Source organism: Strix uralensis, chromosome 3, assembly GCF_047716275.1.
Source record: "Strix uralensis isolate ZFMK-TIS-50842 chromosome 3, bStrUra1, whole genome shotgun sequence".
Classification (NCBI taxonomy): domain Eukaryota; kingdom Metazoa; phylum Chordata; class Aves; order Strigiformes; family Strigidae; genus Strix; species Strix uralensis.
This window is the reverse complement of record NC_133974.1, coordinates 27,097,261-27,119,698: the sequence shown is the minus strand read 5'-3', so window position 1 is coordinate 27,119,698 and position 22,438 is coordinate 27,097,261. Positions and strand designations below refer to the sequence as shown.

At 41.0% G+C, this 22,438-nt stretch overlaps 1 protein-coding gene across 12 annotated transcripts in view; it reads right to left on the bottom strand.

Annotated features, from left to right (window-relative positions):
• Positions 1 to 22,438, bottom strand: part of MLIP (muscular LMNA interacting protein) — a 126,672-nt gene that overhangs the window by 68,855 nt on the left and 35,379 nt on the right. For 11 of the 12 annotated variants that reach the window (XR_012628023.1, XR_012628025.1, XR_012628024.1 and 8 more), the window contains 2 exons: positions 8,236 to 8,394; positions 5,864 to 6,232 (listed from right to left, as the gene is read on the bottom strand). Coding sequence is in view for 6 of the 12 variants with exons in the window: in XM_074861746.1 (XP_074717847.1) it covers positions 5,864 to 6,232; positions 8,236 to 8,394 (528 nt within the window). In the remaining 6 variants the exon portion in view is untranslated. Of the gene's footprint in view, positions 1 to 5,863; positions 6,233 to 8,235; positions 8,395 to 19,580; positions 19,712 to 22,438 lie in introns of all 12 variants that reach the window. The other variant, XR_012628027.1, reaches the window with a different exon arrangement.

Genomic DNA, 22,438 nt, shown 5'->3' with positions numbered 1-22,438 from the left:
GGTAGGTGTAGAGAGTGATGAGGTCTCCCCTCAGCCTTCTCTTCCTCAAACTGAACAGTCCCAGCTCCTTCAATCTCTCCTCATAGGATTTATTCTCCAGGCCCTTCACCAGCTTCGTTGCCCTCCTCTGCACTTGCTCCAGCACCTCAATATCCCTCTCGTATTGAGGTGCCCAAAACTGGACACAATACTCAAGGTGTGGCCTCACCAGTGCAGAGTACAGGGGGACTATCACCTCCCTACTTCTGCTGGTCACACTATTTCTAATACAAGCCAGGATGCCGTTGGCCTTCTTGGCCACCTGGGCACACTGCCGGCTCATGTTCAGTTGCTTGTCAATTAGAACCCCCAGATCCTTCTCTTCCACGCAGCTCTCCAGCCACACCTCCCCAAGCCTGTAGCGATGCATGGGGTTGTTGTGGCCCAAGTGCAGGACCTGGCACTTGGCCTCGTTGAAGCTCATCCCGTTAACGTTGGCCCACCGATCCAATCTATCCAAGTCCCTCTGTAGTGCCTCCCTATCTTCATGCAGATCGACACTCCCGCTTAACTTGATGTCATCTGCAAATATACTGATAATGCACTCTATGTCCTTATCAAGATCATCAATAAAGATGTTAAACAGAAATGGTCCCAACACCGAGCCCTGAGGAACACCACTTGTGACCGGCCGCCAGCTGGATTTAGCTCCATTGACCACCACTCTCTGGGACCGTCCATCCGGCCAGTGCCTGACCCATCAGACCGTTCGCTCATCCAGGCCATGAGCAGCCAGTTTTTCTATGAGAATTCTATGGGGAACTGTGTCGAATGCTTTTCGAAAATCCAGGTAGATAACATCGACAGCTTTTCCCTCGTCCAATAGTCGGGTCATCTTGTCATAGAAGGAGATCAGGTTTGTCAGGCAGGACCTGCCTTTCATAAACCCATGCTGACTAGGCCTGATCCCCTGGTTGTCCATTATATGACTTTTAATGGCACTCGAGATGACCTGCTCCATGACCTTCCCTGGCACCGAGGTCAGACTGACAGGTCTATAGTTTTCTTGATTGCCCTTTCTGCCTTTCTTGTAGATGGGTGTCACATTTGCCACCCTCCAGTCCAATGGGACCTCCCCAGTTAGCCATGATTTCAGGTAAATCGTGGAAAGCGGCTTGGTGAGCACATCTGCCAACTCTTTCAGCACCCTTGGGTGTAACCCATCCAGTCCCACAGATTTGTGTGCATCCAAGTGGTATAGCAGGTCTCTGACCACCTCCTCTTCAACTGTGCTGACATTCTGCTTCCCCTCCCCATCTCCCAGCTCATGAGGCTGGGTAATGATATCATATAAATAGTAAGCTTTGTAAACTGAAGACACTTTCTGTATAAAATACCCTATGAAAAGCTAAGTCAATGACTTGATTTCTAGCAATAAACACCAACCATCAGAATGCCTTTAAACCACACTAACTCCCCCTTTTTGTATGCATGTGTTAAGGTGTCCCATTTGAAGTGGAAAGCCAATGGATGTATACAGGGCAAATACTAAAATTTAAAAATTAATATCCATGGTATCATTGTACCATATATTCTATTGGATTAAGAAATTATGACTTTTGTTGAAAAAGCTGCTAATTAAGAATAAGAAAAAATACTGGAAATTGAGAATAGTTTACCAATATTTAAGCATTACAAAAAATTATTATTAAGTATGTCATAAAACATAAAATTATTTAACAAGTTAAAAAAGCAGCATGGTAATACACCTGATAATTTGGAGCAGCCTCCTGAATTTAATAATGAATTCTGGAAGTTGATCAACTACCAAAGCAAAACTGGGGAATGAAATCTCTGTATTTCAAAATAGAATAGATAAATTTCCCTCACAAAGACAACAGATTAAAAGAAAATGAGAAACAAATACGAAACTCCATAGTGAAAAAGCAGGATGTGCAATGACTTCTGATTAGTTAAAAGTTAATAAAGATTTATAAGCAACTAGGAAAATGTTCATGGTAGCAGATGATAAATATGCTCCTGCAAGTATGATGTTTTGCAGTAGTCTTCTTTGAACATCACCATACCTTTACGTGCTGAGCTAATTGAGCCGTTATTTAAGTCTTCTGAAAAGATTTTGCTACTGTATTACAGTGTTAACTACATCTATAGATAACCACTCTTATTTACAGGATTAGAGAATCATAATCAAAGTTGGATGGAAGTGTCTTCTCGAGGTCATCTAGTCCAGCCTCCTACTCAAAGCAGGGCTCTCACCACCACCACCAGGTCAGGTCAGCTGTGGCCGTGTCTCACCAAGTCTCTAAAGCCTCAATGGAGGTGGGTCCAGCACCCCCTGGGCAGCCTGTGCTGCACCACCTCCCAGTGACAAAGCTTCTTCATATGCCCAGCTGGGACCTCCTATGCTTCAGTTTGCAGCCATTGCTCTCTCACCTGCCACCACAGAGAAGAGTTTGGCTCTGTCGTCTCTGTAACTGCCCTTCATGTAGTTGTGGGTGTTCCTAGATACCTCCTTGGTTGTCTCATGGTAGGAGTCAACAAAGCCAGTTCCCTCAGCCTCAGCTCAAATGTGCCCCAGCCACCTTTATAGCTTTGTGCTGGGCCCCCATTCCCTTCTTCACATCTCTCTTGAATTTGGGAGTGAATGGCCACCAAACTGAGCACGGTTTTACAGGTGCAGCTCAACAGTGCCAGGAGGTGAGATATAATAACTTTCCTCAGTCAGTGGAATCTGTTTTGCCTTTGTTTCTGTTCAGTTTCTCTACTGGCTTAAAACACTTCTGTAATTGTACCGGGTTAGCATAGAGGAAGCGAGTGCCTGAAGTAGACTTGTGTTCCTTTGGTCTGTAATTCAACTGCAAGCCTTCTTCTCTTCTCAGGAGCACCTCAGATGTATATTTCCAAAAAATGTATACAGAAAGTTGAAATAGGTGGCAAGGTTACCTTAGCACAAAGGGATCAAGGACTTTGAAAAAGATCTTGATGCCTCATAGATGATGATCCCAGAAATATTACAGAGGTCATAGTCTTAGTACTGAGTCTTGCCCTGGAGACCTTCAGCACATTTGAAATGGCAGAGCTGAGTTAGACACAAGGTAAGTGGTTTGTCTGGTGAGATCACACTGGTTTGGAAGGGCACAAAAAAACGTAGTTACTTATACCAACAATGCCCTGAGAGATGTGCAGGAAAAGGGAAGGAGTGTGACAAACTGAGAGCCCAAAAGGCAAAAATCATGTCTGAGAGAAGATATGGCTCGATGTAAAGCCAGTCCTGGGGCCAGTTAACCATGCTTTGATCTCAGTAGAATTTGATTATAGATAGGAAAAACTAAATTCCTTACCAAACCTGCAACCTGAGAAACAGAGAGTCAGAAAGAAGCACTGGAGACAGTGGAAAACTTGACAAAATCTCTGGAGACAGCACAGTAAGTCAGACTGTGAGCTGAGACCCAATTAATATAGACACGACTCAGAACAGCCTAGTTTCTCCCAACAAGGAAGGTGCATTCTTCCTGGCAGTGGCAGGAGTAGGGACTCTTGACTGATTTGTCTTGAAAAGCCAAACCAGATGACATGTACTGGACAGAGGAATGTCAAGAGGCTTTGACTAGCTACAAAAGCCTTCTGGCTATTGATCCTCCAAAGTGTGTCAAGAAGTTTCTCCAAGCTCAGTTCATGTCAGGGAAACTGACATCCCCCTCATCCCAAATGATAAGCTCGCAAGGGCAGGAGTCAGTCTGCCTCTCTCTTGCATGGCTAGACTCAATTTAACATTAAAAAAGAAAAGAAAAAGCACAATATATAAACAGTAAACTATCACCAAAAAGTTCCAAATATGACCAGAATAGCTGATTTTTTTTAATTGATTATTTTTTTCAGACTTTGAATATAGCATGGCATTTTCCAACATCAGTCAGGAACTTTGCCTCTCAAAGGACAACAGAAGGTTTCATTTCTTCAGTGCTTTTCTTTTTTTGTTTCATTTAAACAAAGTCAGAAATGAATGAAGCTGTAGAAGCCCTCTGGTTTAGTTAGAGTGATCCCCTGTACAACACAACAGTCCCCAATGCTGGTCCTTGTTTTTCTCACCTCTGACAGGAAACCTATAGTCTAAATATGCTTTTAAATGAACATAATGTTATAGGCAATAACTCTTAAGTGGGACATGATACTGCCCTTATAATCCAATAACCAACAAGGTAGCCCCTATATGGAATCCTTTGTACCAAGGAAATCTACCAACCGATAAAGAATTAATCTATTTAATCTTTTCGTAATTTTCCTTCATTTCTGAACTGATGATACTTCATTAGATAGTAAGCCAAAAAAAGTGATGCCTCAGGAAACACTGAAGAAGAATCAGAACATCAGGGGACGTAGCTTAGTAAAACATCTTCTTCTTATGAAGAGATAGAGACAGACAGAGCTCTATAGGTAATGAAGACAGGAAACTATTTACAGTCTTGAAAACTTGTGATTTAAGAATAATGATGAGATATGCATTACCCATATTACATCCTACCTCTCTTCACATTCAAGTGAATAGTTAGTAAAGTTAGACTTTAATTCCTTGTTCTGTGCAATCTGTATTTTCTGTTACTTTACCAGGCAAATCCCTGTTTACTCGTCAAGTAATCAAAAGCTTAACAAAGCTACAGCATATGAATTTTCCTGTATAGTCTTACAAAAAATCCACCCAATTTCTGTAATAACTTTTAAAGAAACCATCCAACTAAGTGTGGCAGAATCTTCATACTGAACATTGCTGAAGTAAATTTGTATTTCCCTAGGCTACTTCCTCTACATAGATTTGTCTATACCTTTACACCTTCCTCAAGTAAAATCCTCACTGACTTCACTGGGAATTTCTCAGAAGAAATGAATATTTCATAATGCTGTGAATCCCAAACCAAAGTGGATTACTTATTCACAATTACCTCAACCAAAAATTGACACTGAATTTGATGAAAAATTGAGTAGCACATGTATTTCAACACATGATAGGAAGTCCTATCCATTTTCAGAGACAAAGTAGCCATGCTTAACTTTTTTTTTTATTAAAGTATCAATGAAGAATTGTATTTTCAACTCATGGAAACCCTGTCGAGGTCAAAGGAAATGTCAGAATTTGTTCCATGTGAGAAGAGTGTTGTTATTTTGCTAAAGGTAGAGTTTTCTACTGTATATACACCCTTGGAAACTATCAGTGCTCTTTCCAAGATGGGAGACACTAACTTCATGCAATAAATTGGTTTGATGCATTTTGAAAATGAAACATTTCAAAGACTCTTTTCTGAATTGTCCCAGTGACAACTTAACATTTTATTAAATCAATAAATGTGTCCTATAAAGAGCAACATAAAATGGACCTTTCATCTTCATTCATTCTTTACACCTGTGCAAAGGCAGTGCTAATTAACAATCAGAACAATAGGATTTTTTACAGCCTCTTTCTCTAGCATAAAGGACTGCAGCGGGTGCTGAGAAAAAAAAAAAAACCCTAGGCCTGTGAAGTCTAAGGCTAATAATTCAAATGATCTACAGGCTCCATCGATTTCAATGACTTTTGCCAATTTAGACTGGATAGGAATCTAACACCTTCCTATTAACTTGCTGTCATAATGAGCTGCTCTTAAAGGAAAGAACAATAGATCTGCATTACTTGCTCCATGTATACACCAGAGCCACAGGGAGAGGCAGCAAGGTTGGGACAACTCCTTAGAGTTCAATGTTACAGGAACAGACAACATAAATGCTAATTAAAGAATAAATTGGCCAAGCTGCTTTACAGACTGACTCAGTGTCCGTGTCCTGAAAGCTTTAGAAAGCAAAGGTTAGCTCTAGAGTTTAAAGGGCAGGTTACCTGATGTTTTTGTGGATCAGCAGTGTTGTGGGAAAGTGCAGCACCTGGGATGTGCCCATCGCCAAGAGGTTTCCCTGCCCCAGTGCCAGGGGAAACGTGGGATGTGGCCAGCAGCTGAGCACTGATGGGACCATAGCCATTGGAAGGCCGATGAACATTGTTCGAGGCAGCGGCTACTTCATCTTCATCACCAGAGTCCGTAATCAGGATAAACTCAGCCTTAAAAAGGTCATTCTCCTGCATTTCTCCTTTGCTTGAGATACACCCCAGAGACTGGAAAGCCGTTTGGGTGCCGTCTGTATGGATGGCGGACACACAGTCTTCTTTGACCCCACTCTTTAAGGCCAGCTCATCAGAAACTGCGTTAGACTGTAAAAGATACAAGGAAAAAGATCCCAATTAGCTGCATTTTATTTGTGTCCCCCAAAATGCAAAGTAATTTTGGCTTTCAGCAGCGGCTGGCACTGCACTACCTAAAGTGCAGAGCAAAGAATTTGGGCATGAGCACACAGCAGAAACCAGCTTCCCAGGGACCCACCCGGCTTCCAGCCCCCCAGCTGATGCTGTGGGGGCTTGCCTTCCTGGCGACTCGCAGAGCAACAGGGGACTCTGAGCACAACGATGGCCTGAGCCTGGGGCTGGCGCGGGAACTGAAAAGGAGGGTGCAGTCAAGCCAAATGAGCTGTCAGACCAGACTATGCCAGACACGATGGGAAGGCACCCTGACCGTGGGATCCACAAGAGCGGACAATGCTCCTCAGAGGAGTCTGACAGACAAATCTGGGACAAAACCTATACATATTAATGAAGAAACAAAGGCCTTTAAGCCAGGGCATTCTCTGAAGAGAGCAGACAAAGAATCCGAGGTCAGAGATCTTTACTATATGTTCAAGCTTCTCAGCACAGACCACAGTTGTTCTTCATATTTTCTGCAATTTCCATTTCCAGTATGGAACTTCTCAAGCATGCTTTGGATGAGAACAGTAGTGCAAGCTGGGCATATGACACTCACATCACCAAATCTTTCAATATTGAAACTGCTATAGTAATCATATTTCTCTTGAAGGAGGAATCAGGTAAAATAGAAATACTGTGTACTGCAAGAGAAAGTCTGTAGATGGGGCTCATATCTGAATTCTACTTGAGAAAGACAGTAATGAAAAATTTCCGCTGGCAGCTCCACGAGTCCCTGGAGCTCAGTTCTTTAAAAACATATTGGATCATAAAGGGGTTATCACCAGTATTTCTTTGGAGGTGTTATTTTCATTATCTAATGTTGGTTGGCTTTTTAAAATATTATTCAGGTACTAGACATTTTAGAAAATGAAGTAATCAGTGCTATGAAGGCCCCAGTACTGCAGCACTTGCCAGGATAGTTTTCTCTGCCTGCAGAGAAACACAGGGAGACAGAGGTCAGGAATACCTAATTCTGCCTTACCCAGGGCACTATTTGCAGCAAAACCAATACTGAGTGGCTGGAAATGTAACTCAAGAGTTAAACATCCTGAGGATAATATTTTAGTGCATATCTCTTCAAACATGTCCATTCTCTGCCGAGACCAACTCCTTTTTTAGTCAGATAGGCCACTGAAAATGCTGGAGCATATTCAGGTCAGAGGACTGTGAACTCCTGTGAAAAGTCTAAGCACTGAGATCTGCAGACCCAGCAGTGTCCCAGGGAAGGAGTTGTTACACAAGAGCAGAACCACGATAAGAATTAATATTAAACTGAGGATTCCAGTTTCCTCTCAAGCAGCATGGAATAAAATAAGAGGCTGTTAAGCATTGTGAGGCAAGAAAGAAATAAAAAATGCTATGGGTTGACTAAAGGCAGGAGAACCAGGAATGTTGTGCTGCTGGCTTCACTGTCATGGGAAATTGCGGGGCCAAGCTTCCGAAAACAAAAAGTAAGCTTTCACTTTGATGCATTACTAAGCAGCTATGAAAGGGATTGGAACCTTTGCTGGAAGCCACAGCACTGACATTTGCTGAAACCAGGATCCAGTGACCAACTCTTGGTCGATTCCCATGTGATAACACTCCTCACACACCACCCTTTCTCCCATGAAGATCAAGAAGGGATCCCCCCTCATCTGCCAAGAATATAGCCCTTGCATGACTGATAGAGGACAGTATGGAGATGGGTAAGGGTTTCCTTCCAATATAAACTCTGCCAAAGTTGAAACAGGCTGTTGAGCAGATATTAGGCTTCTCTTACACAACGATTCTGCATGTCTGGTAGGCTTGATAATTAAAACAAAGCACAAGCCAAGAAACAGTTCAAGGGAAAGAGCTTCAGTTCAGCAATGCTCAGGACAAAATTTTCTGTATCTTTTGAAAGAGTGGAAAAATTAGAGCAAACAAAAGTCTACCTTGTTTATAATTTCTCGATTGCTCAGAACCTTTGGCTCATCTGGAATTGTCACAAGGAACTTAGAGACATCTACAACCTCAAAATGAGTTGGAAGTCTTCCAATGGATGGTACGAATGTGAAGGTCAATGGTTTGGTTCCAGATTCTTGAGAAGTGATCTACAAAACACACAATTAGTTTAACCGTTTTGTCCAAATTAAAATTATTTTTCTCAGAGTTGAAAGAACATTAATTACTTCATCTACATAACTTACAAGTATATTATTATCTATACTGGTCATTGTTTTTTTTAACAGGTCATTGTATATTAAGGTCTTCTTTAACAGACAGAATACTGCCTTAATTATACCCATCATCATCCTATACATTCTAATGTCATGGCACAGCAGACAGGAGAAAATCTGTTATTCTTCCCATTTTCCATACCAGAAACAGAAAATCATATTCCACTCATTTCAAGGCTGCTTTTATCTTTGTTTAACTCCACTTTAGTAGAATAACAATGTGATTATAGAGCTCTATCTGGACATAATATAGTCCCTAGAGTATTTGCTTAACAACTTATAACAAATTGGAAGAACCTTTGCTCCACAAAAAGAGAGCAAAACATGTTTACATTTGCTAATGAAAATGCATCTAATTCTGAACAATATCTGAGATGAATTCTGATTCAAGGAAAGGATTTTCTCCCATTTTATTTGGACCATGCAGACACATACACCAACTAATTCTGTGTCTGTCTTCTCATTTCTCCCTCCCCAACTTGCATCCTCACTAGGACCGTGTACGTAGGGCCTGAATGCACTGAAGATAAGAGAAACTAAGAGAATGCAATTTCACCTAAACATTCAGTTTTGTGACAGTGCTCTCCCATCATTTCCATCTCCTTCACAGGAGATACTGGACGGGAAAAAGAAGTCCACTCCATGGTAAAACTCTCAGTTGCTTTGCCAGATATCAGGGAGAGAAATTCCAAAGGCCTTGGCAAGGTAGGTAAAGAGAATCACAACCCAAACCACTGAATCCAATATGCTGACTTTCCCACTACTTGTTGGTGTAGAAAATCCTTCTTTCTGATTCAAAACTATGGAATGTATAGATTTTCCTTAGTTTTATCATCTGATTTAAAGCTTATAGCAGTTAATTATGTTTTCAGTGAATTCTGATATGCAGAACCTTGAACTGTATTGAAACATAGAGAAAAACAGGACCGTTGCTTTGACTCTTATTTTTGGCTTACTTGTTTAATGTGAAATAAATTGGAGAGCTATGGCTCTCATTATGCTTCTTTGTAATTTGCATCCATAAGTAAACAGCAGTTATGGAACAGAGTGGGATTATGGAATACATTCACATGACTCGGTCTTCTCATGGCTAGACCATTAAAAAGCATACACACAGATTTCCAGTTTTTAAAAACTCTAAGCAAATATTAGTTACTTTCACTGACAGCTGTCTCCTGGAGGTCTTGAGCAAAACAGAGGCATGTTATTTTTACAAACACTGTCAATTGCCATTTTCTTTACAATTTAGGAGAAGAACTCTGCTCTCTCAGACACACACAGAATATATTTCCACATGTCCACCTCTAATTCTGAAAGAATAAGGTGTTTCGATGTTTGAAAGTGAAAAATCTGAATAAATGGCAGACATCTCAGTTCTGAAATGGGACTTTTATATTCACAAACTCGCAGGAATAGGTTACATTACACTACAGGCTTGCTACCCAGTTACAGGTGTGCACTGCGAGGGTGTAGGGACAAGGTGGTCTCCTACCTTCCCCCCTCCACTTCACAGAAGTGGCCAAGCACCGGAGCACATGATACATGGCCTGAATCAGTAGTAAAAAGGTGGCTGCTAACTGCTCCACTATGCCAGGGACTCTGGATATTATTTTATGTGAGGCAGAAACAACATAGCTCTGTCTTTCTCTCAGTAGCCAAGGTACCCGAGTCTGATCATTGCTTTTCATAAAGCAGCAACACAATTTTAAAATATTAATAGCTGGCACATTAAACACTTAGTCCTTGCTCCTGATACAAGTCAGCAGAGTAACATCAGTACTCAAGGACATACTCATTAGCGAGCAGCCATCGGTCCCTACAATGCAGCCAGGGATGCAGCCTCCAACCGAGCTCCTGCAGTACTCAAAGATGCTCTTCAAGAAGCAGGATTACCTGCACACAGGCAATAGCACCCATCATATTAGCATTAGTGAATTCTGTACAGCTGACACTGTTCATTACAGTCTTACCCAGCACGTGGGTCTGCACTGAAATCAGCTAGAGATGGCCTTTGCTTTCCTGCAGATCTCTAGCTGTGCTTTCATCTTCCCTCTCTAAGTAGGAAATGCAGTTAGTGACTCTGGCTAGCTTGGTCATCTTTACTAACATTTTCTCCCTCTACCTCACCCTCTTGTCATGTTCTTGTTAGACACTTGACATCAGTTGTATTGTATCAGTAAGTATTCTTGTGTCAAAGCACAAAACATTCCTTATAAAAGAAAAAGGAAGAGAGAAAGAAAAAATGTGCAAATAGCAAGCCCCAACAATGTGCTAGCATTGATAAACTCCCAGTACTTTATCTGCATATTTGCAACAAGGAAATACAAACAAAAAGCCAAGTTATGAGGCTCCAGACCATTGCATAGTAATGGAGAGATCTTGCCAGCACCTACTTCTGTACTGTGTCTTACCCTGCACTTCCAATTTTATTGCTTTGGTGGAAATGCTTGAAGCAAACTTTGCTGTATTTGGCCTAAACACATTGTGGAAATAGCCACCAAAATTGCTTGTAAGCTAAAACTAAGATTGGAAAACACATATAAAGATGTACAAGCTAGAATATTTTTTCAGGTGGAAGACATTATTAAAGCATGGTATTATTTACATTTCCCTAGTGTATTTTATTTTTCCTGGAGTTTAGAAAGTATAAACCAGCAAATCAAATAACTGCTTTTCAGAAAGTTTTAAGCTGTCGGAAACTGTGTGAGGCAGTGTGGAGAAATGTGCTCCACTTAGGTTCATTCACAGTGAGTGGGAAACAGGAACTTCTAGCAGGTAAAACTGGTCATGCAATCTAGGCTGCATCACAGAAACACAGACAATGAGCAAATACTACAGGAGTCTTAAAACACAAATGTTTCCACTGGGGAAAACAAAAGAGAAAAAAACTCTTGTTTAAAAGTATCTTTTAAGTGGTTGTTTTCATTTTGTAAATTTCAAAACATAAGTAGAAATACTTTGACATTTTAAAATTTAAATTTTAATTGGACAATGTGAAGCAGAAGGAACCATAACATTCTTTTTTTTTTCATTTTTTAAGGTAGAGAAAGGATTTTTGTACCTTTTTTCATATACTCATCTCATTTACTATATCTCTCTGACTGATGTTTCTATCCTTGAAGAACTGAAAGAAATGAACAGGTTGGACTTTCAGAATTTAATTACATCTATTATTAGGCACTTGGACATGTAGAGGTAAATAATAGAGAAATAACCTTAAAATTCAAATATATATATGAAAATTTCTTGCAGATTATTATTTTTTCTCCATAACCAGTAGTAAAAGCAGAAGGAATTCAATGCCATACATTCCCTGCTGCTGTAATTCACTTGAATAAATACAGTTATGGTGGCAGAAAAATACCATATGCAATGTCTGTTCAAGTTAATACTAATGAATTCTGTTTCATATTATATAAAATTTATGCACAATGAGTTAATTGATTGTTTTTAATTGTATCCTTTCATGTTACTTAGTTCTTTGAAGAATATAAATTATAGAGTTTAATATAAATAACCTTTGAGGTTATTTAACCCCCATTGGGGGTTATAGGCTGCTGCATAATACATTTCCAAATAGCTTCAAAAGGGTAAACTTATTCTAGATGACTTCCATGACTTCCGATGTCATCAATTTACAAACAGGTTTGTTGCATAATTAATACCATCAATTTACAACTGCCCTGGGGATAGTAACCTAAATCATATTAATTATTGTTTTCATTACCACAGCTTCTACAGTCCTTACTTGTAGAGCACATTTTTATTGTCTTGGTTACCTTATGAAGACAAATGAACACTTCCATTTAATCTCTTGCATGCTCTATATGCATTCAGCATACTGCCTATTTTGTAATTTAAATTGAGGTCCCATTGTCGTGATTGCTTCCAAGGATTTCCTTCTGGAATACAGATTGCTAAAGTGAAATTGAATATGCTGGTGCACATTACCATTTCTTCCACTGATTTGCTAATGTAAGTCATTTCGCTAATAAAACAACACCCTGAGAAAATCTCACTCTTGAAATATCAAATACTTCCTTTTGAGGCTGTTTATTTGTTTAAAGGGCAGAAAAGGAAATACATGCATAAATAATAGCAAAATAACAAGCATGTGCATCACGACATAGAAACATGTTGACTGCAGCGCTGTTTTGGTCAGAGCACAAATTCACATGCCCACAATTCCTGCATGATAAATATAGCTCTAACACACAGAGAGAGCACAGCTAACACCGCTCACCCAGGCAGGGAGAGGGGCCATCTGAAAACAAGGCCTGGGTTGTGTAACCTCTCCTTAATCTCCTTTTCTGTGTTCAGACTAAAGTCAAACCACAAAGAGACTTTGTCTCCTCCATGAGACAGAGAAAAAGGCTAGTCTACTACAGATGAAATTACCAGTTAATGAGATGTAAGAATCTTCAGCATATCTTCATATCCTGACTTATTATAGCTATCACAGTAACCTAATATGGATTAGCTGATTATTGCGTAATATGAGCTGTGGCTTATCTAAAACCTTTTACAAACAGCAGCAGATGATATCTGAACACCAACTTTATATCTGTCAAACTTCAAGGGAAAAAGCTAAATCCACTCCAAAAGTCCAGGATGAAATTACAGCCCAGCTGAAATTTGTGCCAAAATTCCCACCAACAGCTGTGGTCCAGGAACTTCTCCAAGCCCTGTGATGTGCCCATTGTATCACCTTCAGCAAATCACTTTTCCTTCTTTCTGTACCGCAGCACACATCAAAACACACACACAGACAACTATCATTTGAAAATTAGTGTGTGTAAAGCTCTAGAAAAAGCAAATGAATAATAGTATAAAATTGTAATCTATTATTCAAAATGCAAGAGCTCATTCAGCTGAAGTGTTTCTTTCCAACAATAATTTTAATTAGCTCTTCAGCCCAGCAGACTTTATACAACTGTAATTGCTCTTTCATACTGGTCTACACATATGCAGCTAAGCATGGTGAAAAGTAACTAAAGCTAACCTTTAATTTCCTCCTTTGCAAAGGGAGAGTAAAATACCTTGCCTGTTATGTTTAACTGATTTAATTAAATGCAGTTTGACTAAATGGTCATAAAACATCAGACCCTAAGGCAACCTGGGTCTCTAAATCATATTTTAGTGTCACTGACCCCCTTAAAGCCCTTCTTTGCTCCTGTCTTCTAAACCTCCTAGAAAGCAACATCTTCCAAGCTAAAAACACCTACGTTGTAATGTCCCAAGTTGCTCTAGGCCATCACCCATGCACAAACCTCCAGGCAGGCAGTCCCACACCCAGACTTCCAGCTACTCCCTCAGCAGGTAATCACCATTTCCTTTACTGTGCGGATTAATCAGAAAGGACCCAGAAATATTGCTGTTGATTTTGCACAGCTTTTTTTGTAGTATGAATCACAGAATCATTTAGGTTGGAAAAGACCTTAAAGATCATCCAGTCCAACCATTAACCTAATATTGACAGTTCTCAACTACACCATATCCCTCAGTGCTATGTCAACCCGACTCTTAAACACCTCCAGGGATGGGGACTCCACCACCTCCCTGGGTAGCCCATTCCAATGCCTTACAACCCGTTCTGTAAAGAAATGCTTCCTAATATCCAGTCTAAACCTTCCCTGGTGCAACTTGAGGCCACTACCTCTTGTCCTATCGCTTGTTACTTTGTTAAAGAGACTCATCCCCAGCTCTCTGCAACCTCCTTTCAGGTAGTTGTAGAGGGCGATGAGGTCTCCCCTCAGCCTCCTCTTCTCCAGACTAAACAACCCCAGTTCCCTCAGCTGCTCCTCGTACGACATGTGCTCCAGACCCTTCACCACCTTCGTTGCCCTTCTCTGGACACGCTCGAGTAATTCAATGTCCTTTTTGTAGTGAGGGGCCCAAAACCGAACACAGTAATCGAGGTGCGGCCTCACCAGTGCCAAGTACAGGGGTAAGATCCCTTCCCTGTCCCTGCTGGCCACGCTATTTCTGACACAAGCCAGGATACCATTGGCCTTCCTGGCCACCTGGGCACACTGCTGGCTCATGTTCAGTCAGCTGTCAATCAACACCCCAAGGTCCCTCTCTGACTGGCAGCTCTCCAGCCACTCCTCCCCAAGCCTGTAGCGCTGATGGGGGTTGTTGTGGCCCAAGTGCAGCACCCGGCATTTGGCCTTATTGAAACTCCTACAGTTGGCCTTAGCCCATTGCTCCAGCCTGTCCAGATCTCTCTGCAGAGCCTCCCTACCCTCGAGCAGATCAACACTCCCACCCAACTTGGCGTCATCTGCAAACTTACTGAGGGTGCACTCGATCCCCTCGTCTAGATCATCAATAAAGATGTTAAACAGGAGTGGGCCCAAAACCGAGCCCTGGGGGACACCACTCATGACCGGCCGCCAACTGGATTTAACTCCGTTCACCACAACTCTTTGGGCCCAGCCATCCAGACAGTTTTTTACCCAGCAAAGCGTGTGCCCATCCAAGCCCCGAGCAGCCAGTTTCGCCAGGAGAATGCTGTGGGAAACAGTGTCAAAGGCCTTACTAAAGTCAAGGTAAACTACATCCACAGCCTTTCCCTCATCCAATAAGCAGGTCACCATGTCATAGAAGGAGATCAGGTTTGTCAAGCACGACCTGCCTTTCATAAACCCATGCTGACTGGGCCTGATCGTCTGGTTGTCCCTCATGTGTTGTGTGATGGTACTCAGGATGAGCTGCTCCATCAGCTTCCCGGGCACCGATGTCAAGCTGACAGGCCTGTAATTTCCTGGATCATCCTTCCGACCCTTCTTATATATGGGCGTCACATTGGCCAATTTCCAATCTGTCGGGACCTCCCCGGTCAGCCAGGACTGCTGGTAAATGATGGAAAGCGGCTTGGCGAGCACCCCAGCCAGCTCCTTCAGCACCCTCGGGTGTATCCCATCTGGTCCCATAGACGTGTGTGTCTATGTGATGCAGCACGTCACTGCCTATCTCCTCCTGGATTGTGGGGGAGTCGTTCTCCCAGTCTCTGTCCTCTGGCTGAGGAGGCTGGATTCCCTCAGTACAACCAGTCTTGTTATTAAAGACTGAGGCAAAGAAGGCATTAAGCACCTCAGCCTTTTCCTCATCACTTGTTACCATGTTTCCTCCTGCATCTAGCAGGGGATGGAGGCTCCCTGGTCTTTCTTTTGCAGTTGACATACTTATAGAAACATTTCTTGTTGTCCTTGATTGCTGAAGCCAGATTAATTTCTAACGGGGCTTTAGACCTCCTGATTTCCACCCTGCATAGCCTCACAGCATCTTTGTAATCACTGTGAGTGGCTAGCCCCTTCTTCCAAAGGCTGTAAACTCTCCTTTTCTCCCTGAGTTGCAGCCAAAGCTCCCTGTTTAGCCAGGGTGGTCTTCTCTGTCACCAGCTTCTCTTACAGCACCTGGGGACTGCCTGCTCCTGAGCCATTAAGACTTCCTTCTTAAAGAGTGTCCAGCCTTCCTGGACCCCTATACCCTTCAGGATCGTCTCCCAAGGGATCCTGTCAAGCAGGTGCCTAAACAAATCAAAGTCGGCCCTTTGGAAGTCCAGGATGTCAGTTCTGCTTAGCCCTCTCCTGGCCTCTCTAAGAATAGAGAACTCTATTATTTCATGATCGCTGTGCCCTAGTCGGCCTCCAACTGCCACATCATCCACCAGTCCTTCCCTGTTCACAAAGACTAGGTCCAGCAAGGCACCTTCTCTGGTCAGTTCAATCACCAGCTGCATCAGGAAGTTCTCCCACACATTCCAGGAATAATATCGTCAGGCTTGTCATCTGGTCTTGCATAGAAGGCAGTCAAGGACTGGCAAAAGTAGACTGAAAAACTTTAAGGCTGATTGCAAATGAAAATTAAAAAAAAAAAAAACAAAACAATGTCTGGTGTTGTATAGCATGCGCTTGGGCCACTTATCAAATACTTTGGCTGTCAGAAGATACCCTGGAAAATGGGAGACTTCAGACCAAGTCCAGCACCTGTAGATACAGAAAAATATCTGCACCTGAACTTAAGTCCTTACAAGGTCATAGGACTTATGAATTCGTATGTAGAGTATCCATACTAATGTATACACAGAGATATTCATGAATGCTGATGTACATAATATATGCTTATACAATGTCGTGATATTTCTGCCCAAGAAAAAGACTGCACATTGCTTAGTCACATTAGTTTAACAGCAGTGAGGCACAACAGATACCAGTTTTCCAGTCCTTTTTTGAACAAGTCCATCTCAATTATTCAGTGAGAAATTGAAAGTTAACCTGAATTTATTCTTTTTCCTGTAAAAGATTCTTGCAATTTCAGCCCTGCAAAAGAGTCCCAGAATGCTGCTGTCATCCTCACAGCAGTCTTGGAGCATAGTCTCATTAATGTGGATGACATAATTCCCCTCATTTTCTTTTCCCAGAAGCTGCACCTATCAGTAAGCAGGTGTAATTTTCAAATCAAGCACTGAGAATAGACATAAATCACTATTTGCATCTGTCAGAGCTGAGAGATCAGCCTTGTGGGATGATGCTAGCAAGGAACTTCAGTTTTACAGTAGTATACACCAGTCATTTGCCCTTTGGTTTCTTGAGATATCTGAGTGGTTGAGGGCTAGAGGGATTTCAGCCAGACCAGCTCCCTCCCCACAGAGCTCAGCTCACATGTGGTGAAGTTTCGCTGCCACACCACTGAGCACTGTCAATCCTGCCCTCAACACCACAGGAGGATCGAGCCCATGTGGTGTTGTCGCCACAGATGGGCACCTCAGCAGTTCTCCTTTCAAAGATGCATTGCAAAGCAAGTTTGGTAACACACCAGTGATACTGTTGCAAGCAATATATTTTGGGAGCAGGTAGTGCCCAGCATCACCTCTGTGTCTATACATATCCCTGCAGGTGTCTTCTAATGGGCCATTATTTTTGTACAGTGAACTATTGAGTGACTCCAGGAAAATATATGTGTCAATAAAACATATGTCGTAATATCAGGAAATCATAGGCTGTTGAAGGCTGTTGAAGAAAACCAGGGGATGTTAATAGATGTGTCCAAAAATAAAGCACAAAATAATAACCTAAGCCTTAAAAGTGCAAGTATAGGATAGGGGCCATAGGGCTACAAGCACAAATCATTAATAACCAGTTATTACTCACTACAGGAACGCAACCTTGTGCACCAGTATTGAGGACAACAGAGGAAGCAAAGGACTAGTATCCAGCATATGTAAAATGTATCAAACATGGTAGAATTTGGATATAGAATTTGCTGGCAATGAAGTAAGAACAAGTAAGTGAACTGTTAGCAAACACATAAAAATAACTCCAAGTGGGCTAAAAATGCAGGGGAAGTAAGCCCCACCATCAACATCATACATCCTCCTGCAAACACCGCAGATGCTGGCAGCTTCCATAAAAATGCATAGGAAAAAAAGAAGAGGTAGAAATGAGAAAGTTTGTCTAGGTCAGTTTTAATTGTATAGTTATTGGGAATGAGCTGTAATAATTGGACCATCTGGACTTTTAAGTGTGACTATCACTGTAGCTGGACTAATAAGCATCATATAAGCCCTGTGTACATGTGAATTTGTGTGCATTTGTGTGAACAGTACAATGAGGTGGTGCTAAGAGAAAACAGTAGATTGAAAAGAGGGTAAGTATGAGAGGTAGTGCATGAAAGTCCCTCCCAAACTAATAAGATAGGAGATTAGTGGTCCTGTTGAATACACAAGAAATAATAACTTCAGAATACCAAGAGTCAGCCCAATCTGCCCAAGGCCACCAGGACACAATGGCATCAGCAATGAACAAGTTGGATGCCATCCAAGAAGGCTGTAGGTGCTATATATGGACAAAGACTGCAGGACACAAGAAACAAGAGGCCCCCAACATAACTTTTGGACCACTAACCTAGAAGCCAAAGGCATAGGAGTACAACCTTCTGCTTCTGCACAAAGGGTTTCCCTCCCAGCTGTGGCTCCAGCTGGGTAGCTATGAGTTAGTGCATGAGTGTATGAGAGACCTGCATGAGTCACTAAATGCATCGTGTGAGTAATTATCTGCTGTTAATAAGAACAGCCTCATTCTCTTAATGATAATAGCTTAGCTAATAAAAAGTGTTCTGATAAATATTGGCTGTGATGAGTGCCTCCTCCAACTTGACCCCCTGTCAGGGAAAAGGGAATTGACAACATTGTAACGCTGTGATTAGACTGTTAATACTTCAATTATATTAACTACAAATTTTTGCATCTCTATGTGTGTTTCTCTAGCTCACGTAAGTTGCATAAGGCATCTGGTCTTGCACCCCATCCTTGAGGCTTGGTGGTGATTTGGATGCAGCAGATGAGATCGAGCATTTCCCACTTGTGCAACTTTTCTGCTCATTTTTGAAGAACTGCCTTCCTGCTTTGTTTACACACAACTGAAGGAGGACTGGTACAGTCTCACTTTAGCAGTTGAGTTATGCTTTAAACAGCTCCAAGTTAACAGTTGCGTGTGAAATCCCTCATGGACTATGATGAGGATGAGCTGGATACTGGGATTCTCAGTGCTTCACTGTGAACCTGCTGTTAGCAAGAGTGCTTTAGCAGTATTTTGGCATATGTAACAGCACTGGAGGTCTCTCTGAGTTTCCCCAGGTATAACTCTATACAAAAAATTTCAACACAGAGTGTGAACACCCCTATCATCCAAGTCTAACAGCAAGAAATGAATGACTGTGACTTTTTATACCACAGTCACCTGGTATTGTAGCACTCACTCTAAAAATATTCTCCTCAAACCTGAAGGACTACAGGTTCAGGTTCAAATTCATTGTCACTGTCAGCACTATCAGTAAAGAAAACTGTCTCTTTCCAGGAGAGGATAAAAGACAGTTTCAAACACTGGGAGGTCTCTCCCCCCCTAGAGACTTCAGCTACCTCTGGGTGACTTGAACGTGTCCATTTTCTCTGCCCCAGGTTAATAGATCCTCTCATTACCTGCTGCCCACAGATACAACCAACCAGCTCCACCTGCCCTTACCAAAACATCAAAAAGCAGAGAGATGCTGTTACTCACGCATTTCCGGTAGGTACCATAGGCATATGTTCTCCACTGACAGCTGTCTCATGCATTTTGACTGTTTCTGGTTCCCTAAAAGTTTCCTTCTCCTCTCATTTCCCTCTTCTATTACTTCTCTCTGTTCTCAGCTAAAGAATGTTAAAAATATGTTTAATTTTTTGATAGCTTTTTCAGGTTAGTTTTAAAAAATATTTTAATTTTTGAAAACTGTAAAAAGTAAGGGGGTTTGAGTGTTAAAACATTTTGACTGAGTTTGGTTTAATTGGAAAGTAACTTTTCATTTAAAAATAATTGATCTGACAGGGGAAAAGAAAAGGTTGATGTGATTTCCTCTTGGCAGCACAGATTCTATCAAGTTGTCTCCTGTGTTGGTTTCTTCCATTATTATTATAAAACTTTCATGTTTATTTCTTTTAAATCTCTGAAGCATGACATTTTCAATAGATGCCTCTTTTCCCAAACTGCTACATCTTGTGTCCAGGCATTTGTCTTGCTAAGGAGCTATATTTTTGGAGCAGGAATCCAAAGGATATAAAGAAACACATAGGGCTGTACAACTTAAATTTTCAAAGGCTATGCACCTGGCACCCACATATCAATGATAGATAATAGCAATCTTTCACGTTTCAGAGTTATCTCACTAATTGATCATGACATACTCTCAAATATGATTTTCAAGATCCAAAAAACCATCTGGCATCTGGATTTATCAGTCTTTTGATCAATCAGAAAAAAAAAGGGTTTTTTTTAAAAAAAAAAAAAAAAAAAAAAAAAAAGAGAGATGCTTTCATAGATTTCATGAAGTGAAAATTAAAACCTTAGTCTTTATCCACTCTTATATGACCAGACCAAAAACTTCTAGTTTATCTGCTGTTTTTTTTTTCTGCTGCCATTCCAGCAGACATTTTACAGCAGTGAAAGTCTTATAATACCAGCTATTTCCATAAGGAAGAGAACAGAGTTCTCATTAATGATACATTAGCGATACACAGAGTATTTTGGAAATATCAGACACTAAATTCTCAGCTTTTTAACCAACCATAGGAGGAGGCATTTGGTATTTTAATCGTTAAGAAATGGATTATTTCATCCTGTATAATCAGCAATAGGCTTCCCATCAGAAGCCACAACACCCTTTACAGTCCTCTGTGCAAGAGACTTAATGAAAAATCAATACGAGCCCACCTACCACCATTCTTACCTGTCCTCTGCTAATAAAACTCAGTGGGATGATAATTCAGATGCCTTTTTCCCCAGGCTGCTGTCTGTAGTAAGTAGAGCACAGTTGGGAGATAAATTAAAGAAGAACATAAAAAAGCAGTGAAGAAATGTGTGTGATAAAACTGAAGAAGAGGTCAAATTTTCCCCTTCTCAGCAAGGACTTTCAGAGATCCTTTTAATGAGCTGTTTTCTGAGTAGGTCTGTGTGGGCCCAGAAGAATGCTGGCTACAAAGGGTGATTATTCTGGCACTCAGCTACTAACAAACAAGGTAAAGCTAAATGGCTGTTGGCTTCTTCTGCATGTTCAGAGGAGGGCAGAATGATAAACTTAGGATGTCATTTTCTTCTCTGTGCTAATCATTAAAAAGCAGCTGTCTTTAAACATTTATCTTGAGCTTTCCCAGATGTCAGTAATGCTGCATCTTTAAGACAATCAGTCATTTCCATACAACTTTATCTATGGAAGAATAGCTACACTTGTTCCAATTAAGTAATTTTATTTTTCCAACAAAAGCTTTTGTGTGAAGAATTGTCATTTTACAAACTTGACTTTGTCTCATCAAACAAAAAACATTTTGAGTTTTGCACTCTGGCATAATCATTCAGCTAAATACAGTCATGTACCATTCCTCAGATATTTTAGAGTGTAGGAGAAAGAATAGGAGTAAATTTTCCACAGCAGACTGTACATTTTGTACCAAGAACGAGCATAATTTCTTTAGCAAACAAATCTGGGCAGCCTGCAAACTGAAATCTATACTTTGCTTCAGGCTTCCTTTGCAGCCCTGAGTAAGTGCCTATAACCTTGTTATACTAAAACATTCTGACAGTCCATGGGTAACTGCAACTTCTTCATCATATATTCCCAGATATCCTACATCCACATTACATTATTTGGCTAGTTTTAGTGAAGGTAACATGTATAATTAGCACGTGGCAGCCTTAACTTAGGACAACTCTCACCTCTCCCGTTTCTGTACCTAGGGATGACAATGACATCTATCAAAGCTCCCATATGAGTCCAGCCAAGCAGCTCTTCATAACTAGGACTATCCCATTCAGATGGCCGTCTTTACCTAAGTCAAGTTCTGGTTTTGCCCTGCAAGTCATATTCCTGCCAGAACAGAGATATAAATGATGTTGTTTACTTCCAAATCAGGTTTTCCTTCTTTCTAGTCTTATATTTCAATGTCAATTAACAGATCTACTGACCAGTGATTCTTTCCTTCCTCTTTTTATGTTGTCCTTACTAATCTCTTATCACCTAGGTTTCTCTCGGTCACTCTCCATTTCAGTTTGCAATCTACTTTTAAGTTATGGGAAACAGAGTTTACAAGATCTGAAGCAGACTTCTAGAAAAGTGAGAAAACACAGTGTATTTAGGTTCAGTTTCATGACCAATTATGCTACTTAGGTCAGGCTTCTAAGAAGACTCTTCCAAATTTAAGCAAAACCCTGTCAATGTTATAAAGAATACTTTAGACTTTCTGCTGAAAATGTGTAAACAACACTATGTGGATACTATGAACTAACCAAAAGGATCACAGTATTATAAAAAGGGCAGGTGACTTAATTTTAACAAATAAGAATCTGCACATTATCTACTTCCTACCAAGATTTTCTCCAGAAGTTTC